Genomic DNA, 21,704 nt, shown 5'->3' with positions numbered 1-21,704 from the left:
CTTTTATCCACTCTTGGAAAAGTGTAAATAGGAGATTAACATTCAGCACATGATCACTAATAAGATGTGCCATTGTTAGTAACTGTAGGTGGTTTCTAAAACAAAATCTGTCAGTGTCATTTTCATTCTCTCATCTTCAGCGCTTCACATTTTCGCAGTTGTAGTTTCTGTCATCTGAAGGCAGAAGGCATTGACTGAGTGATTGACAGCTGATATTAACCAATCCATTCGCGTTCAGTTCCAGAGCTGTGGGCCAATAAGGGCACAAAGGCAGGGCAAGCTTTTTTTACTTCAGAAAGTTCACATAACAACTGTTTTAATCTGTTCCTCTTTGGCGTTTTTAGGTGCAAACATGTATTCTGCATAAATGTCTCCTAAATCTACACACGAGGATTTTGCCGTGAAAACAGTGAAAATATATACACTACACAAATGCTTTCAAATATATATTTTAGATCGCATGGATAAAATTTCGGCCGCCCCAGCATCTTTACTTGTTGTTATTTTCTCCTAATAATAATAAAAAATAAGTTATCATCAATCACAATACAAGTTACAGTGAAATACAAAGGAGCTCTCGTCTCCTCCACCAGCTGTGGGAAAAGCCATTATAACGACACAGATCACTCTGCCTATTCATGCCAGAGTCCTGAGGAAATAAGACTGTATTTATTTATGGTTTGGTTATGGGTAAAGCAAAGACCTTGGGGGTCTGGTAATGAAAGCGCTAGGCTACAATTAATTAATTCGTTATGAATTAATTGATATTTAACAACCACCACCCCCACCTACGACGACAATGCCATCGTCCATCGCGATGTTTCACATTAGACATTGCACGGTGCCAAATTGGTCAACATCGCCCAACCCGAATACAGATTTTAAAAACAGGAAGAATAAAGAGAAGTTGAAATTTTGTAGGTTGTAATTTTTCTGCAATATTTTGCTTGGATTTAATTGTATTATTTTTCAGCTTCTAAATATGTTTGGTGACTAAAATAGTATTTTAATAAATATATCTGTTGAATAAATCTGTTTTGTTTAAATGCACCAAAATACATTGCCTATATTCAATGAGTAATGGATCCAAATATTCATTTTCACAATGGGGTGTACTCAATTAATCTGAGGACTGTATAGGGGTATAAAATTATGGGGTATTAGAGTATCAGGTTTAGAAGTATAGTGTACATAAAAGGAAGTGTGTGGTAGAAATTTAGAGTGAAGAGTGTGTCACCTACAGGTGGTTTGTAAAGCCCACTCACCTGTGTAAAGCACGCTAAAAATTGCAAGATTGTTTTCAGAAACATTAAGAGTTAGTAAGAAAGTGTCTGTGCATACATAAAGGAAAATAGTTTGTCATTTAAAGGTGCTTTTGTAAGGCCCACTCACCTGTGTGAAGCACACTAAAAATTGCAAGTTTGTTTCCAGAAACATGAAGAGTTGGTAAGAAAATGGCGGGTGTATACATAGAGGAAAAAAGTATGTCATTTGCAGGTGGTTTATAAGGCCCACTTACCTGTTTGAAGCACATTAAGAATCGAAAGATGTTTACAGAAACACTGAAAGTTTATAATTACCGGGTGCATGCAAAGAGGAGAGAGTGTCCATTATTTATATTCTTCTGTGCTCTGTTTGGTTTTCGTTCTGAAGCTGAACCTCCTCCCTACATTGATGGCATCAGGATCAACAGCCCTCACTACTTAACCAAGATTAAGCTGACCAGTCCAGGAACACACACCTTTACACTCGTGGTCTCCCAGTATGAGAAACAAAACACCATCAACTACACATTAAGAGTAAGACGCATGTACAGATGTTGGTTTTTGTTTTCATATTAATTGAATCATATTAACTGTTGTCGTGTATGTGTTTCTAGGTGTACTCGGTGTGCAAATTTAATTTCTCCAAAATCCCAACACCCTTCACCAACACCAAAAGGGTGCGTTGAAACTTCTACTGTAGTTTTTTTTTGTGTACGTGGATATTGTCGGAAGCTGTCTCCAAATTGTTGAATATCCCTTTGTTTATTCTTGTTATGTATAGATTAATGGCCAATGGAAGGGTGCCAGCGCTGGAGGATGTGGGAATTACAAAGACACCTACAAGAACAACCCCATATACCAGCTCAACATGGAGAAACCAGGCCCTCTGCTCATTGAACTCCGCGGCTCCAGGTCAGACTGTTTGTCTATTTACTCCACGCCGCTAGAGGCTACATTTCCTTTCTTTCAATACATTTTAGTGATTACTATCCATTTTATCTGAAGTCTTACATAATGGATCACTGGGTCCAAATGCTAGGAAATCTGATCGCAGTAGGAAACAAATGCATGTTACATGTGCTACAATATTAAATTATGGTGCTAATTTCTAAACTCAGATTTGCAGACTGTTATGCTGCATTTCTAAATAGTTAAAATAATGGGTTTCTTTATGCCACAAGATTAGAAACTATAGTGTACATGCCATGGTAAGATTTAAAAAAAAATAGCTTGAATGAATGAATGAATGAACTATTTATTCATATCAGACATTTATTAATTTTCTTGTCGGCTTTGTCCCTTTATTAATCGTGGGTCGCCACAACGGAATGAAGCACCAACTTATCCAGCAAGTTTTTACGCAGCGGATGCCCTTCCAGCCGCAATCCATCTCTGGGAAACATCCAAACACACATTCACACACACACTACGGACAATTTAGCCTACCCAATTCACCTGTACCGCATGTCTTTGGACTGTGGGGGAAGCCGGAGCACCTGGAGGAAACCCACATGAAAGCAGGGAGAACATGCAAACTCCACACAGAAACGCCAACTGAGCCGAGGTTCGAACCAGCGACCCAGTGACCTTCTTGCTGTGAGGCGACAGCACTACCTACTGCGCCACTGCCTAGCCGAATAAATAGTTATAGTATGTTTTTCTGATAAATCAACAAAATAATTTATACTCCTTAAAAAACTGGGCTAATTGGCTGTTCCTTATTATTTATTTGTTTGTTTGTTTGTTAAATTAGCAATTTCTTTTACCGTATTTTGATAAAATAAAATCTTTAGTGAGCATAAACAAACAAGAAAATCCAACTCACCCCAAAATTTTGGATAGACGTGTATTTATTTACATTTGAAGACAAATTTAGCCCTCCTGTAAAATTAAATCATTTTTCAAATATTCCAAAAAATAAAAAGGAGGATAATTATATTGACCTCAGCAGTTTTTCTTATTCTAGTCAAACTAAAAGAATTAAGACTTTCTCCAGAAGACAAATATACAATGAAATACTATGAATAATTTCCTTGACTCTTTAGCTGTTAGAGGATTGTGAAATCTGACAGGACATTGGATTTCCCTTGACACATGAAGTAACGTGGACCAGCTTTCTCCCGGAAACACACCTACTCACATTCAGATTTCTGTCTCTCTGTCTGCTTTCGCTGTGTGAGGATGAATGATAAAGTGTGATGCCTGTGAATATAAATGAACTTAGCTTTCCCATTGCAGGCAGTACAGTGTGGGCTTTGAGGTGGTGACCGTATCGACTACAGGGGATTCTGGATCATCAGGCTTTCAAAAGAGAGCGAGCGGAGATTACCGGTAAAGAAATACTCTAATTCGAATAAAAATGGCTAAATACATGCAGAGTCCATAGTATTTCAAAGTCTGTCAACTTTGTCTTCCATAAAATGAGGCACACTTGCTATGTGTATGCACTAGTGTGCTATTTAGTGCATACTGTGCATTTTACACATAAAATAGTGCCCACTAATTGTCAGTATGCCACAGTAAATGTAAGAATTTACAGAGCAAGTGAAGAAAAAAACAGTTAGAATAGAAAATGTCCTAATAGCACAACCTCATTGCATGCATGTTTAATAGTATTGCTATTTTTAATTTTGGCATGCTAATAGTCACCTGGCCGGCATATATCTATGTACAGTGGAGATCAAATTTAGAAAATAATCAATGAACATTTGAATAATTTCAACTTGCTTTTATCATTAAAGTGTATTTGTCCACATGTTATTCAGCAAAGCGGTTTTGATTCTTTCTGCTGATGGTCACCTAGAGTGGGCTTTCAGTTTTAATGATCTTAAACTTTGAGACACTTTATGCTGCGATACAGATCTGTATTCTGTTCAGAGCTGGACTGGTAAGCAACTCTAGCTGCAATGTTGAACTTATTTCCCTTTGAGATTCTTCACATTATTGTGTTCTGTCTTTAGTGGACGACCAGCCTTTTTGGGGGTCTTGAATTATTTAACGATGCTGTAATATTTGCAGTTATCTAGAAATCATAGATCCTGATCAACTTCTCTTGCTGTGACTGAAAGGTTCATCTGTTTTGCCTTTATCTGGACAACTGCTATCAGAGAGGTTCAGTTAGTTTCATTAGCAGTTAAAAGAACAGTTCATTTAAATATTAAAATGTACTCAACCTCAAGGGTTTTTTAAACCTTTATGAGTTTACAAAAAGAAGATATTTTGAAGAATGTTGTAAACTAGTCACAATTGACATCCATAGTTGGAAAAAAGATACTATAGAGGAACATAAGATAGAAACTCAAACAGGTTAAGAACAAGTGGAAAGGTGAATAAATGAAAACAGAATTTAAATATTTGGTGAACTAATTCTTTAAATAGGGTTTGTCATTAAGGAATTTATCAGCAGTTGCCAGATTAACACTAACAACTGAGAATGTTGTTCAGTGTTCTTTTTCATATATTAAATGGTTGTTCTGATGTGCTTTAGAATATCTACAACTCATGAAATATACTTATAAATTGAAATAGGACATTATCCTAACAGGAGTTAAATAGCAGCTTGTAAAGTTTGAGGTCACTGTGACCTCAAACAGGACTTAGCAGTAATATTAAAAATGTAGGAAATTGTAGGTTGTCCTGTAATTTTGATCTCCACAGTACATGCAATCACAAAACTGCAGTTTTCAAATTGTCCCATTTTAGCACCAGCATGCAAATGGTTATTAACAGACTCACAAAGGAATCTAGGTCAGAGTTAAAATAATCATATGACTGAAAAATATGTTTGAGAAAAATATATTATCCACAGTCTGGTCCTCGTCGCATGGTTAACTTTGTGGATTTTCTGCACAAATAAAGTCAAGGCATGTTGTGGCCTAATCATCAATTCGAAACATTTGATTACCATCCTATATATATTATATAACAGAACTTGGATTTCTTTGCCCTCAGATGCGGTTTTTGCTACATGGAGGTTGAGAGTTTACCTGCTGGGATTTACAATGTCATCCCTACGACCTTCCTGCCCAAACAGGAAGGCCCATTTTTCCTGGACTTCAGCAGTGTCGCCCCGCTGCGGGTTTCTCAGCTGCAATAACGGTCCCGCACCATCCGACCACCGGATTGTTGACACAGAAGATGTTTCGCCAGCACTCATTGCTCACAGACACGCTTGTTTACCAAAAGAAATAAGCACCGATCACAGATGGTACCTGACATAGTGCCATATTTCAGTCTTTCCCAACCCTGTTCCTAAACACACACCAACAGCAACCTCTTCCTAATCAACCACACCAGAATCAACTCATCAGAACATAAGAAGAGACACCAAAATTTGAAATGAAAAGACAATGCAGTCATCCAAAAAAATGTACTGTTGGTGTGCCTCCAGCAACAGGGTTGGGAAACACTGCCATATTTGACATTTTTTAGTGTGTAATAGTATGCCGCTGCAGTGCCATTTTCAGAAGAAGCGTGTTCAATCAGCCAGAAAACACACTTCTTTTAATTCTGCAGTCCGAAGTTGCATTCAAAGACGATGATATGTGTAATTTGTTTGTGCGCATCTGAGTGTGTGTGTGTGTGTACTGGTTTTGGTGGTTTATGAGGACACACATTTGTATAAGGTCACATGACCTAGGTATAACAATGTCCTTACAATTCAAAACTGTTAAAAATTATACTTAACAGGGTCTTCTGCCATTCAAAATTTGCCACAAGTTTCCTGTAATGCAACAGGTGTCAAACTTGGTTCCTCAAGAGCCGCAGCTCTGCACAGTTTAGTTCCAACCCTATATAAACACCCCTGATCAAACTAATTAAGTCCTTCAGGCTTGTTTAAAACCTACAAGTAAGTTTGTTGGAGCAGGGTTGGAATAAACTGTGCAGGGCTGAGGGCCCTCCAGGAATTGAGCTTTGACATACAGGTTTTAACAGTATAAAATACATTAAACCTGTGGAGCTTCCTCACAATGCACCAAAAATCAACATGGGTGTATGTTGTGGTTTATGAGAACACAATCTAACTTAACAGGGTCTTTTCACATTTAAAATTTGCCACACTTTTAAAAGTATAAAATACATTACACCTAAAGAGCAGGGGTGTTCAAACTCGGTTCTGGAGGGCCAGTCTCCTGCAAAGTTTAGTTCCAACCCTAATCAGACACACCTGGGCTAGCTAATCAAGCTCTTACTAGGCTTTCTAGAAGCATCTTTGCAGCTGTGTTGAGGCAAGTTGGACTAAAACGTCCAGGACACCGGCCCTCCAGGACTGAGCTTGGAAACCTCTGCCATGGAGAGTCCTCATAAACCACCACAACCAACCTGTGTGGGTGGGTGTGTGTGAATATATGATCTGATATGACTGTTTTTCACTCAGGAGACTGCAATAAAACAGGGATGTATATTAATGATGTCTGATGAGAGATCGGAGGGATCTGTACGCAGATTTCTGTGTCTCTATATTAAGGGCTCTTCCTCTGGTCTGTTTGCTGATGTGCAGGTAAGCAGAAAGACGTTCTGTTGCAGGGCTTATTTGTTCAGTGGGCTAAGAACGAGTGCACTTTTATCAAAAAGGAAAAAAAGAAGATAGAAAGCAAATATGATGCACATCCATCTCTGAAGCATCAGGTTTTGTTTTAACTCCCAATCATGTGCATCAAATGTCAGCTTTATTTATATCTAGCAGCACAGAACTGTATTTACAGGCCATATCGGCGATGACCTGGATGTTTTTACTTAGTAAACCGACATGCATGACTGACGATGATGCTCCACATCAGTGACTGTGCAAATGCTTAAGGTTTTTTTGTTTCATGATTTTGATTTCTGTTCTTATTATGCTCTGAAATATTTATTTGCAGAGATTAAAATGAAAGTGTATGTGTTATCAGACATTGTTTTTTTCTTTTTTTTTCCTTTGGTAAATTAAATGACACAATGAATAATACTAAAGAAATATGCAATAATGTTTGATATTTGTTCATTCATTCCTTTTCTTTAAGCTTAGTTCCTTTATTACTCAGACGTTGCCACAGTGGATTAAATCGCTAACTAATCTGGCATATGTTTTACGCAGCGGATGCCCTTCCAGCTGCACGGACAATTTAGCTTACTCAATTCACCTATAGCGCGTGTCTTTAGACTTGTGGGGGAAACTGGAGCACCCGGAGAAAACCCATGCTAATACTTGGAGAACATACAAACTCCACACAGAAATGCCAACTGATCCAGCCGAGGCTCGAACCAGCGACCTTCTTGCTGTAAGGTGATAGGGCTACCCACTGCACCACTTTAAATAACAGGAACAAAGTTTGAGTTTGCAACCAATATTGTCCTAAATTTTGAGGTCATGGTGTCAGGAACATTGAAATTTGTAGGCTCTGTAATTTTAATCTATATAATGCATGCAATCACAAAACTACAGCGTGCAAATTGTGTAGCAACAGCATGCAAATGTTTAGAAACAGACATGAAAAGAAATCTAGGTCAGAAACAAAATAATCATATGACTGAAAAGATATGTTTGGGAAAAATATATTATCCACAGTCTCTTTCAGATTTTTTTCCGTCTTGATTTTCAGCCCAAAGAGTTAAGGCATCAAATCAATTCGAAACATTTGATTTTTATCCCTCATTATATAACAGATCTTGATCCCTTTGCCCTCAGAGATGAAAATGCTGCACAATATATCGATTCAGCATCAATATTGCAATGCGATCATTCACAGTAGTCACATTGCATGCTTTGCAATGCTGAGTCTGGATTATGTCTGTATTGGAAGCCTGTGACTGTAAATACAGGCCATAAGAAATTGTACCGTTTGTGACGTTTAATTTTGTTGATTTATTTTTATTATTAAATTGCTGCACCTAAATACTGTTAGGTTTGTTTCAATAGTAACCTTTTATGTATTGTATTTATCTGTGCTTTTAATTTGTTTATTAGATTTTACGCAAATGCACTCTCCTAGAATCATCCCAATCCATCTAAAATGATCACTTCTTTCCAAAAGAAGATTTTCAAGTCATCTGATGGAATTGTATTGGTGAATAACTGGTTTGTACACAGTCAGGATGTGTGCGCATCGAGGTTACAGAAAAAAAGAGGTTAACGCTAGCATTTACAGCTTGGGAATGACATCCGATGCAGTACAGAGTTTGTTGTTGTATCAGAGATAAGTTATATTATATTACATATATTATTTATATCATGCTTTCAGCGTATTAAAACGACAAAATTAACGTCAAAGTGAGCGGTGTTTGTCTCACAAGTCTATTTGCGAGATCACCCTCCCAATGGATATTGGATAAGACGAAATGGCCATCCAGCCCCAAATATACAATTTCATTGAAGCTTCAAGTGATTTTTCATAGGAGAGAAGTTAAAGGCCTATAAGTCATTGGATGCCAACAATTTTGTTGTGTGGTCATCATGTGCAAGAAATAATGTTCCGTTATTACCAGATTAAAAATTTATAGTGCTAAAATATGAGGTTCTGCCGACCCAAAGACAAGGAAAGAAGATGGAGCTTTACAAGGCCTGAGTAATCCTCAATAAGCAAAACAACTGCATTCTGACAGTGAACTGCACCAGTACTGCAGGGTATGTGAACTTAGATTTTTACATTTTATTTTAAGCATTCAATGTCGGCAGTTTAATTAACCACATTTAACAGTTTTTGCTGAAATCATTGATCAAATAAAAATGAGTAATGTGTATGATTCAGCCTAGCTTAACCTCATGAAATGAGAACTGCAGAGTCCAGCATTTGTAATTAGGTCCTCACTCCATTTAGCTCTTCTGATGGCTGTTAGACAAAGACGTCTGCGGTTGGCATTAAAAGCAGTGTGATGTACGGTAAAATGTAACATTTTCTATTTTTGGACTTTCGACTTTGGCTTCCTACCACACAACACAATATGTTTGCTATTGCAACCAGTATGCGCGGTTGAACACAAGTGATGTAGTTTGGTAATTTCCCTGTTCAAATTGCAGTATAGCAAAATATCACAATGTGCGCTTTTTCCAACATTGTGCAGCCCTGGTGTACTGACTAGTGTACACGGATCGTTTTTTTTTTTTTTTGATCACACAAACAAACAATGAACTATAAGAAAACTATCTGTAGGGAGGCACAATTACGTTCATCAGTTTGACAGGTTTCAGATGCTTTGGAGTCAGTTATTTGATTAGGAATGAACTTAATGAAAAAGCCATTCATAGTATTACAGAAGTAATACTTTTTTAATTTTCTGTTTATCTAAAAATATAAAGCCTGGCATAGACTACAGGAGTTCTAATATCCTAACTGATAATAAAATCTGGTTGCAGCACACACAAGAGGAGAATCTTTAGTCATTTTATTATCTCAATTCTTAAACGTGTGCTGTATCAGAATATTGGCATGGTTTCTGAATGATTATGTGAGAATGGAGTAAAAATAGCTGCGGCATATTCAGCTTTGCCATAACATTAATAAATTAAAGCATATTTTAAAATGAGAGGATACTAAATAAACAAATCTTACAAACCCTAAAAGATTTTTATGTTATAACCTAGAAAATAACATTTATTTGTCTAGTTTTGCAAGTTTATGTTAAAATTACTTATTATTATGATTATTCTTTTCATTTAAAGATACATAGAGATAGCTCAATTTCTCCAAAACCATGTTGATATATTACTTGAACAAATTACATTGTTCAATTTGTTTGTATTATTTACAATAAATATTAAGTTAACATTTATTATCACATGTATGTTTGTACGAACCACCACATCATCGAAAACTATAGGCTAAAAATAAAATGAATGTGTAATACAGTTCATATATTTAACAAATTCTGACATCTAGATTTTTTCTTCCCAACTAACCAGTTCTGGATGCTGAATGTATTTCTTGGGAAGACCTGTTATGTGAAGTGTATTCAGCAGATATATTAAGCTGTAACATTAGCCTGCTGTTTAGCCTAACACGTTTTACTGTTCTTTTGTGTTTTTATCCTGATGCTACAACATAGATATTTACATTAGATGTCGCCTACCTTGTTGTTGTCTACTAAAAGGAATGCGTCAACAGAGCCGCCATTTTAGTACAGGGTTGCATTCGTTTGAAATGAATGTGAGCAGGGTGCAGTGGAGGACTGTGGCCATTCAGAGCCAATTATACACATATATCTATAATCGGGAGATTTCCTGGTGGTCAGTATGCAAATATTTTTTTGTAAATTACGAAAATTATAATTTTACATCACTCTTCTACATTGCTGGATAAGTGACCGCATGGGCATTGCCAACAAAAGACATGTGTTTATGTGCATGGAAATGTATTATCCTCCCTCCCTGTTAAATTTGATCTAATCCAGAGGTTCTCAAACTGTGGTACGTTTACCACTAGTGGTACGCGAACTTCCTTAGTGGTACACGGAAGAATGAAATATGTCATGTATATGCTACATATATTTCAAAATTTATCAAAAATGATGTATATTTGCCATATATGAAATATAGCGTATATTTCTGAGGTAATCTGCCACATTTTTTTTAACCGTGTGGAGTTGTAGCTGCTTTACTAGGCCTACTACGCTATTGTATTTTAATACTACTCATTTTGGTGGTACTTGGAGAGACAATTTTGGTTTTTGGTTTGGTGGTACTTGATGAAAAAAGTTTGAGAACCACTGACCTAATCTATGTCCCGAAACACACCCCCTCTCCCGCTTTCACTTCTCATTCTAACACAGGGAGCGATTCATTTGTGAATGAATCTCCGTTATGAACAACTCGTTCACTTAGCCAACATATAAGTTTCTAGCACCGCAGCGTCTTGGCATATTTCATTTACATTGTTTGCTTTTTTTTTTTTAACAAAACTAGCATAAGCCTAGAGTTTAGTGCAAGTCGGTGCTATTTTGCGTTATGGTCAATGCAGTAAGTGACTGTATTATCATCAATAATGTTACCCGTTTATCACAAATGTTCATAACATACAAAAACATAAAAAAAAAACTAAATCTTACCTTTGAAATGTTCTGCCTTTGTGCTGTTTGCTCGTTACTACACCCGTAAGAAGCGCAAAAGTCCAGCATTTTCACATTAGCAGTACACACTCTCGTGACTATTGCGGCTGAATGACATTTGTCCTGGGAGCCCTGTACAAATGTGGCGGCGCTATTGACGCATGCTCTTGCTCCGTATGTGATATATAGTGTTTATATCTATGATGTTGCGCTTGTCCCGCCTTAAATGTGATTGGATGGGAATTTAGCCTTTCAAATTTTTTTAGTGCAGCGCTCAGTCGTGAAGCGAAGATTTAGGAAGGATAAAACATGGCACATAATATGACATTTCAGTCGTGACATTAAAAAACAAACAACATTATCAACCGGAGTTGAAATAGCGAGACGTCTGGTCTTTTAATTATTATGTTAATAGTGTTAATTAACGTCAAAACGTCAAGGAAAGAGCCCGTCTGAACTCAGACGGAGGAACATGTCGGAATATGTATGAATTTATCGACAGAGACATTGTTTTTATAACAGCCTACAGCAAACTAACAGAAAAATGTACACTTACTTGACTAATAATTCGGTTATTCTTATTTAATTCAGTTTGAAAACAGTTACACAAGTTAACAACAAAACCTAAATACCATAAAGCATTTAAACACTGCTACAAGGTTTCTTTTCTTACAATCTGTTCTCAATCAGACCAAACCAACAACAAAACAAACAAGAAAAGAACATTCATGAAGGCAAAACAGACGAGACACAAGGTCACACATTAGACATTATAAACAGCCTTCTGACCAGACCTGAAGCTGTGCCATCTGTCCCAGAATCAGTGGCTCCCGCACCACAGATGCTGGATGAAACATTCAGTTATTGTCCTCTTCATCAGTGCAGCACATCTCCCACCGAGACCCATCAAAAATACACCTTCTCCCTCATCTCAGAATAGTGTGAGTACAGTAAACACAGCTTTTTGTATTGCTATTTTTTCTATCCATACTGAAAATTATGATTGTTCTTTACACAGAAAGAGAAAATGGTGGCATGCACTCTTTTGGAGAAAGGTGAAGGTGACCAGTTTAGATCTACTTGGCTCCTGCAAGTCTCCAAATGATGTCAATGACGTGTCCAGAGATGCGTCACGAGTCACAAATGTGAATCATCAGGAGATTTCAAGTCCTTTTTTGAAGATGAAAGGACATGCAGCAAGTGAGTCAGGCCGAAACAAGATCATGCCCTAGATATACAGTAACTCAAAACGGTCGTAACTGCCTTACAAATGACTGCATATTTTCCTCGATACAGTTACAACGACAGCCAGTGGATTAAATCTACATAATGAACTACTTATGCGTTTTATCAGTGAAAACACAAGTGCTCCTTAATAGACATCTTTAAAGGGACAGTCATCATGTGTCAAATCACTGAGGTTCTTCTGTTAAACACAAAAGACGATATTTTGAGGGAAGCTGGAAAACTGTAACCCTTAACTTCCACAGTATTATTTTCCTACCATAGAAGTCAGTGGTTACAAGTTTTCAGCTTTCTTTAAAATATCTTCTTTTGTATTCATCAGAAGAAAGAAACTCATAAATGGTTAGAGAGTAAATAGTGAGTAAATTAACAATTTTGGGTGAACTATTCCTTTTAAGGGTCTTCCTACTTTCTAGAACACGTGGGGATGACACTATTACTAGCATTTATGGAGATGCTTGTCCTCTTAAGCTTAAGTCAGCTCTGAGCTCCTCCAAAATGGCAGATTTGTCTCTTCAGCACATCATGTCACGAGGGTTGCTTTTTTAACTCGTGAATTCAGTCTGAAAGTTGCTGGAACATTGTAGACAGTGAGAGAAATGAGCTGTATGACACACGAGTGAGGTGGAGAGTCTCTCGACAGCACAGACTGTGGATGAATACATCAGTGTCTGTGGTCACATCCCATCGAGCAGGATTGTGGCTGGCGAGGGGTGTTGAACCAGACCCAGGGGGTCTCGAACAACAGTTTTTCTGCTGTCGTTCCGGCTCAGTTTTAGAGACAGCAGACGGAAACGGCTGTCCAGGCCGAAGGTTGTTTTGGCGTTGCTGATGCTGTTGTTATTGAGAACGTTGTCCAGTACAGCCTCCGCACCTTCTGCTCGGTCACCTGAATACAAAGCAGCAGATTAATCAAGCATATGAATTGGAGCAAAAATATGAATATATAAATAACAACAATTAAAATTACTTTTAATTAGGGTGTCCGCCGGGTCTTAAAAAGTAGTAAAAGTAGTAAAATGAATTATATAAGAAAATTAAGGCCATAAAAGGTATTTTTTAAAAGTCTTAATCACGTTATTACGAGGTCTTAAATTTTGTTCAAGCTTTGTCCAATGTGTTTGAATCCAAAAAAAAAAGCTTCCTCATTTATTATTTATTTTCCTCCTAATATTAACAACGTGTGCTCAATCCATGCGATTGGGTTATGGCCAGTTATTATGCACTACCAGCCACACCAATAACAAACACGACAGCTGAACTTGTCAAAACAGCTACAACAGCAACCTCTGCCCTGACGTCAGGGTGGCACATCAACAATGTATGCGGAAGTTATCTAGGCACTTTACACTGCGGCGAAAAACCACTCACTAAACTTGAACGAAAATTTCAGACATTTTCAAGTCGATGTTTCAGGATTCCGACATAGCCAAGACATTCACCAGTGACAAGGACAAAACTTGTTACATCATGAGATTTGGGCTAGACCCCGTTAACAAAGCTGGCTTGTTTGTGCTAATGTTTGACGAGTCTCTCAGTCAGTCAACAAAGCAGCAGCAGCTCGACGTACATGTTCGTTTTTGGGATAGTAAAGGTAAAATGTGTCAGATATTTTAGTAAATATTGCCTTTGGTTTAATTTATTATTTCAAGCTTTGCTTCCTCCGAGCTTATCGAAGTTCTTGTTGCATCTGTTGATTAGAACTTAAAGTGGCGATGACGTCTCAAAATATTCTGAGGTCTTTAAAAAGTCTTAAAAAGGTATTAAAATTATCTTTAGGATTCCTGCATATAGCCTGTTAATAATATAATTTTTTATTATTGTAATTTAAAAAATTTTATATTAAAAATAATAATATTTAAATATATGTATGTGTATATATATATATATATATATATATATATATATATATATATATATATATATATATATATATATATATATTATACACACACACACACACACACACACACACACACACACACACACACACACACACACACAACCACAAACAAAGTATGAAATATTGTAATAAGAAAATATAAACATAATAGTATTAATATTATAGTAGTTTTTATTATTATTATATTATATTTATTATAATTATTATATTATTTTTATACAATAACCATTACAAATGTAAATTATATACCAAAATGTTTTGATATGTTAATATACACCAATATATAAGTATCATTTAAATATTTTTATATTTTATTATTGTACATTTTATCTTACTACATGCACTTTATATTATTAATATTACAAAATATAAGAAATCGAGATATTTTTAGAAATAAACGCGTTAAATGAACAGCACTAATTTAAAAACAACAAACTTTACCGGATAAACCTGTTTTGTGCTTATTGTTACGTTGAATAACCACCCGACTATCCATCAATGAGATTAATGAACCCCTCTAGAGGGCACAGGTGCGAGCAGGCAGAAAACCAAGAAAAATGGCCTTGTCTCACAAACGAGAGCAGGCCTAAACACAGTCCCACACGTGCAGGGTTCCATCCATCAACGCAAACCCAACCAAGAATATCTCACCTCTCTCCAAGTCACACTCGGGGGACGAGGCGCCGCTGCATTCACTGCGTGGGCCGAGGATTGGAGACATCAGACTGAAGTCAGACAAGGAGACGGTGCTGGGCAGGTCCAAACTGCAGGGACGAGATGACGGGGTTGGGGAGGTGGAGGATGAAGAGGAGGATGAGGAGAAAGGACAGGGTAGGTCCACAGGGCTGTTGGGCCCTGAACTGAAGCTGCTGTTGGACTGAGTCTCAGAGTCTTCCTCAGACATGGCACTCGTGCTGCAGTTTTCATCCTCATATGACCCGGAAGCCACTGCAGGAATAAAAATAAAAGCAGGTGTCAGGCATCAGGCTTATCATGATTTTTTTTAGCATCATTTTTGTGTAAATAAGCATTTTATTTAGACAATAACTTTGTGTTACACTATGCAGGTTTAATTTAAATTCTTTAGGGCATTTGCTCTGCTTGTTCATTTAAATAAGTGTGAATGCTTCCATTTGAACCTTCAATCTGCTTCCAAACAAATTCTGGTGCAGTTGGACTGCAATGAAATAGCAATGCAAGCAGACCAAGATATCTAAATGAACTGAAAACAGAACACCTTTAAACCATTTAAAGCTTAACCATAAAAAGGACGAAACGCGTTTCATAACAACTTAATCTAGATGTTAATTTGTGTTGCGTGACAGAGGAATTCATTAAGTCTTTACACATATTAGTCGATAAAAATGATCATTTGCATGCATGTGTAATAAGTGCTTTCAGTCCATGCACCACACAACATCGTTCTTATATGTTCATTAAATTCTGTCACAAAAAATATACACCATTAATTACTTTTTTCTTTGTCTTTAGGTTCAAACTTAATAGACTTAAAGCAAAATAGACGTATAAGCAAAACAGGACGAAATGTTCTTCTTTTCATTCAGATTCAAGAAAGCAAACTACAAGTGTGAACACAACCGGAGTGAATACTATAATAATGAAAGAAATATCAAACCTTTATGGCCAACAAAGAGGAACCATAAGAATTAAACTTGAATGAATACCATAATAGCAAAAGAAACATAAAACCTTTAAAGCAACAAACCATAAGAATCAGACTAAAACCGGTCTGGTTCAATAGAAATAAAAAAATAATAATAATAAAAAAATAATACAATAAAACTGTGAAAATCAATTATTCAATGATGCTGGTCTAAATAAAAACAAAAGTTAGTGTAAAATTACTAGAGTAGTGTAGTATTTTCTAATAAATAATATAAATGATAATATCATTTATGGTCACACTTTATTTTGATGGTCAGTTTGTTGAATTTAAGTTACATTGCATCAACATGCCAACTAATTCCATTAGATTATAAGTAGACTGTTAGCTAGGGGTTATTGTAGGATTACATTTACTTGCAAAGTTTCTTATAGTCAGTTAAATGTCTGTGGAAGGAGCATTATCAACAGATATTAAGCAGACAATCTACTAATACTCAAATGAACCATCAAAATATAGTGTTGCCTAAATTACTAGTACTATAGTTAGTGTAGTATTATTATTATTATTTATTAAAAGTAAAAAAAAAAAAAACAACGAGATTTTAAGGAGTGGAAGAGAGCTTTAACTTTTTAAATTTTCTTTTAGTCCTGAAAAAAAAAATCTATATAACATCTAATGGAAACTGGAGTACAGATAAAAGGAGAAAAAAAGCAGTTTGCCTACTTGGCTTGAATCCAAGTAGATGTTGATTCATTTCTTTCAACAATAGATGTTTTAATTAAAAACTTTCTTAGTAACTATTTTTAGCACTTGTGTGTAGGAACGTAGAATTTAAAAGGAGAAAAACATATATTCAATAAGTCCTTTTGAACTAAAGTACAACTATTTTAATAACATTATATTTTATTACATTTTATGTAAAGAACAGAATCATCATTTCCCTTCCCTTGTTTTGACATCAGAACTCAAGCATGAGAAAATCTGCACTTACTTGATATTCCATCAGACTCCATTTTAAAGCCAGACAAGTCTTCACCGATGACACCATCGCCCTCTGCACCCACACCTCTCTCTCGCGGACCGATGCCCAAAGAACGTCTGCGCTCGTGGATCTCATCTGAGATCATCTCCAGTTTCCTCAGAGCTGACTTATATTCCCCTTTAGCTTGCGTCAGCTTGGCCTGCAGGTCATCCACATTCTTCTTCAGTTGCTAAAGAGGGAAGGACAGAAAACAGCAACATTAAATATGAAAAAAAGAATTGGATTAAAACTAGAAAAATAATGGATGCATATTCAAAACAACCTACACAATATTTAAAGGGATAGTTCACCCAAAAATTAAAATGATTCATCTTCTACTTGTTCCAAACCTGTTTGAGTTTTATTCTTCTGTTGAACAACAAAGAAGATGCACTAAAGCAATGGTATCAGGCTGCATTCACACTGTAGATCTTGATGGTCAATTTCGATTTAGTGACTGTATCTGATTTTTTTGTTGACCAGCTTACATCATCTTTGACTCGTATTCGATTTTCTGCATTTACACAGCACATGGCAAAGGTGCAATGTCCAGGAAAAAAAAAAAAAGAGCAGGCGCTGACTGACAGCTGATAATAACAGAACATTGTTTTCTTAATTCCTCTTTGTATGCTGTTCACAGGGTTTCATTTTTTTATATTATTTTTGAAGATGTTTTACTATCGTTTATGACAGGAAAGTTCTCATTTTGCCATCTTTTAATCTAGGCCTTTTTAAACCAGTAGGCATTTTAATGTAATGTCCATAGCCATGGGCGGACTGGGACAAAAAAAATCAGGCCTAGTACTTTAGCCACACCAGGCCACATTACCACACCGACACAGCCCCACCCACAGACACGCACAATTAATACTTATATTGGTGTACAGTTGGTGAAATAATATAAGCAGTACCATATGTAAGAGCTATTTAAACATTTAATGAGGGTGACTGAAATAATAAAAAAAACAGTTTATAACAAATTTATAAATACATTCCTTTCATTCATTCCTTTTCTATTCAGCTTTGTTCCTTTATTAATCTGGGGTCGCCACAGCGTAATGAACCACCAATTTATCAAGCATATGTTTTAGAGTAATTTTTTTGCTTTCTCTGAGCTTATTGGCACCGCCTTTCCTTTTTTACGATCCATCTTTGACAATTAGCTTGTGTTGCACTTACTGTTTGACATTCTTGCCAGATTTTGATTACGTCTGCGTAACCTCTGATTAGGTCGGATTGGGTCAGCCGATCTTGAAACCAGCTGACCAATGGCGATTGGGCTAAATGCTTAACATTTATTAATATTATTGTTATTGATCATCATCGTCATATTCACATATTGCAAGAAATAAAAGCCGCCTGCATGTAAAACAATATATACAAAAAGTTTTTTTTTTTTTTTTTTTTAAGAAATGGACCGGTCCACATTTAAAAAATGGTCCAGCCCTTCTGGTGTTTGCCAGAATTGCCAGAAGGCCAATCCGCCTCATAGCATGATTTATGCACTTGATGTATGCAAGAGTTTTATATTAGTTACGTGGCGAATACTGCGCTCTCTCGCTCCCACTCTCTCGTAGAGCTTTTTTAGTCCTCATGTATGAGATTAAAGGTTTGCGACTCTGCTGAAGTCTGTTCTGAAATAAAAGCGTCAGAGATGACATCATTCATTATGGCTTTTAATAATGCGCGACTCGCATTGACAGGTGAAAATCCGATCTACATGCTTACAATGCAGACAACTCCAGGAGGGCCACAACTCTGCTTAGTTTAGCTCCAACCACCTCCAACTCACACCTGCTTAAGGGTCTCTAATAGTGCTGAACACCTCAATTAGTTGGATCAGCGCTGTTTCATCAGGGTTGGAGCAAAACTGTGCAGAGCTGCGGCCCTCCAGGAATCCAGGTTGAGACCGATGCACTAAAGAATATTGGAAATAAACTATGATTTACGTAGCATTTTTTTGTTCCTACTACTTTGGATGTCAATGGCTGCTTGTTTCAAAACATTCTTAAGATTATCTTGTTTTGTGTTCAACAGAAGAAAGCCATTAATAAATGTTAAGAACCATTTGAATGTGAGAAAATGGTGAGAAAATGTGAGTGAACTATGGCTTTAAAAGCATTACAAAAATGAGCATGATTTTTCTGTAATAATAAAGTCTGTTTATAACCCATCATCATTTTCAAGTACCTCAAGCTGCAAGTAATACTTCGCCTTCATTTCAAAGTAGGGCCTGAAAAAAAGAGAGAGAGAAAGCGATTAGAGCTGCTTTAAAGACCTATAAATAGCCTTGTGCATGTCACCATGGCAACCGTTCATATATGATGACACTGTAGGCAAATGCTGAGTGAAAGGATTAGGAGGGTTGTGTGATAGAGTTGAGCTCCCCTGGGAGCTGCTGAGTCACCATCACTCGCTAGAAACCCACCATCAACTAAAGCTCTCAGACATTCACACACACCAATGACTCTCTGCAGAGTATCCAGATCTGCCTACTCAGACTGGAAGATGCATCAGAGCTGCAAACTGACCTACAAACTGTTTGTTTTGTGATTTCTAAATTAGGTAGACACTGATATGGACATTTTGGCCAATAATGTTAACCCATGTCTCTCTATTTGTTTACAGTTTGTGTATGCTCTTTACATTTGAAAGCCGATATATTTCAAAGACCAATACACAGTTGAAGTCTGAATTATTAGCCTCCTGTATGTATTTTTACCCCCCAATTTCTGTTTAGAGGAAAGAAGATTTTTTTAAAATACATTTCTAAACATATTCGTTTTAATAGCTCATTTTTAATAACTGGTTTATTTTAACATTTTTTTTATTTAAGTGTTTTTTGCATTTTATAAAAACAAACAATACAATACTATAATAACACAAATATAATACAATGCATAAAACATATGAACAACAGAACACAGGACAAATGCATATGAAAAGCAAAATATAATTTAGCTGGTCAGGTAATGCATAAATAAAAGTAATTATAAAATAACAATCGTCTTATATTACCAAAAAAAAAAAATCATTATCCTGACTATAGTTTTATTGTCAAATAATTATTTGAGCACATTATAAAAACATATAGGGCTCTATCATACACCCATCGTAATAAGGTGCAAGATGTGTTTGCCATGACTTGTTGCTATTTTCAGACCATTGCAACAGTAATTTTTTAAATAGCAAATCCATTTTGCCACTTTGTTGACCCATGGGTGTGTCGGTCTAGAAAGGAGGTGTGTTAAGGCGCATTGTTGGCACGTTGTTGAAAGCAGGTCTTAAGTCCAGCGCAGAGCGTGTCAGTTGTGCACATTAAACACCTACGCATTGCTTAATACACAAAAGATGTACAGCAATACGCAAATATCTTTACAAAATGAAAAAGACAAAAATGATTATTTCCTACATAAATAAAAAAAACCACTGACTTCATGCTTTCTTCATCTCGGGAGGGGCTTTTTCAGTTTATTTATGACAATTTGCATTTGTATAATGTTACTATTATTAAGTGTTATTTATTATATGCAAATTAATATTTGTTTTATTAAAAACAAGCTTAGATTTGTCCACCTGTCAGGTTTTGGACCATATGGGGCAAAAAAATAGGATGTGTGTTAAGATGGAACTAATATTATTGTTCATTTATTTGTTTTCTGGAAATTAGAACTGAATTTAGAAATAGTTTTAAAACAAATATTTGCGCTTAACAAACAAGAATAAACATGTAGGCTAATGGATGTCTTCAGTGAAATGCGTACAACACCGTTTCCTTATCCGTGAAAGTAGAGGAGTAAGGTAAAGAGGCCAAATGGAGGCTCGTTCTTTATCCTTAAACAGATGGTCTGTTTGTCTGTTTTCTTGCTAGTTTTTTAACTTACAAATCCCGCCATGTGAAAAGCAAATGCACCATGGCGCAACACAACTCTTAAAGGGAATGGGAGATGAGACATGTTCAAAACACACCCATAACTAATTAAGAGAATAAGCACAACCCTGTTAGACCATGTGCCAGGGCGCAGATCTTATTTTTCCGTCTTTAAAATAGCTGTCTTATTCAGCCATGGCCTTATCGCTTTTGCGTCATGCACTTTAGACTTTGTGCCTAGATCATTAAAATAGAGCCCTTAGATTATAAATGTATAGATTATGAACAGTGAATATCAATTACACTCAATCTTTAATTACTAAGTTATTGACAGGGGTCTTTGTTATGCTTGCATTTCTTCCAATGCATTAAGGTGTTCTAATATATGTCTGCATGTTTTCATCAAATATGATTTCTTTTATCTTTGCTTTAATCAAAGTACATAATATTTGACTAGATATTTTTCGATATGCTAGTATTCAGTTTAACGTGACCAAAAAAGCCTAACTAAATTAATTAGACAAATTAAAATAATTAGGCAGCTTATTGTGTAACAGTGGCTTGTTCTGTTGACCAGGGGTGGCCAATCTTGTTCCTGGAGAGCCACCTTCCTGCAGATTTCAGTTGCTACCCATATCAAACACACCTGAACCAATTAATTAGGACCTGAACACCACGTGATAATTACTGGCAGGTGTGTTTGATATGGGTTGCAACTGAAATCTGCAGGAAGGTGGCTCTCCAGGAACAGG

General features: G+C 36.3%; 2 protein-coding genes across 12 annotated transcripts in view; one reads left to right on the top strand and one right to left on the bottom strand.

Annotated features, from left to right (window-relative positions):
- capn7 (calpain 7) overlaps nucleotides 1-7,217 on the top strand; it is a 28,948-nt gene extending 21,731 nt beyond the window's left edge. For 2 of the 4 annotated variants that reach the window (XR_015510540.1, XR_015510543.1), the window contains exons 17-22: nucleotides 1,654-1,799; nucleotides 1,880-1,942; nucleotides 2,047-2,177; nucleotides 3,504-3,596; nucleotides 5,217-6,378; nucleotides 6,540-7,155. Coding sequence is in view for 1 of the 4 variants with exons in the window: in NM_001135108.2 (NP_001128580.1) it covers nucleotides 1,654-1,799; nucleotides 1,880-1,942; nucleotides 2,047-2,177; nucleotides 3,504-3,596; nucleotides 5,217-5,361 (578 nt within the window). In the remaining 3 variants the exon portion in view is untranslated. 4 annotated transcript variants of the gene reach the window in all.
- Nucleotides 7,218-11,852: 4,635 nt separating this feature from the next.
- Nucleotides 11,853-21,704, bottom strand: part of sh3bp5b (SH3-domain binding protein 5b (BTK-associated)) — a 36,394-nt gene continuing 26,542 nt past the window's right edge. Inside the window, 4 exon segments of one of the 8 annotated variants that reach the window (NM_213458.1) lie at nucleotides 11,853-13,419; nucleotides 15,085-15,381; nucleotides 17,052-17,271; nucleotides 19,272-19,314. In NM_213458.1, coding sequence (NP_998623.1) covers nucleotides 13,208-13,419; nucleotides 15,085-15,381; nucleotides 17,052-17,271; nucleotides 19,272-19,314 — 772 coding nt within the window. In that variant the 3' untranslated portion in view covers nucleotides 11,853-13,207. 8 annotated transcript variants of the gene reach the window in all.

This window comes from Danio rerio, chromosome 16, assembly GCF_052040795.2.
Source record: "Danio rerio strain M-AB ecotype USA chromosome 16, GRCz13ab, whole genome shotgun sequence".
Classification (NCBI taxonomy): domain Eukaryota; kingdom Metazoa; phylum Chordata; class Actinopteri; order Cypriniformes; family Danionidae; genus Danio; species Danio rerio.
Note: the sequence above shows the minus strand (reverse complement) of the source record. Positions and strands in the feature narration are given on the sequence as shown.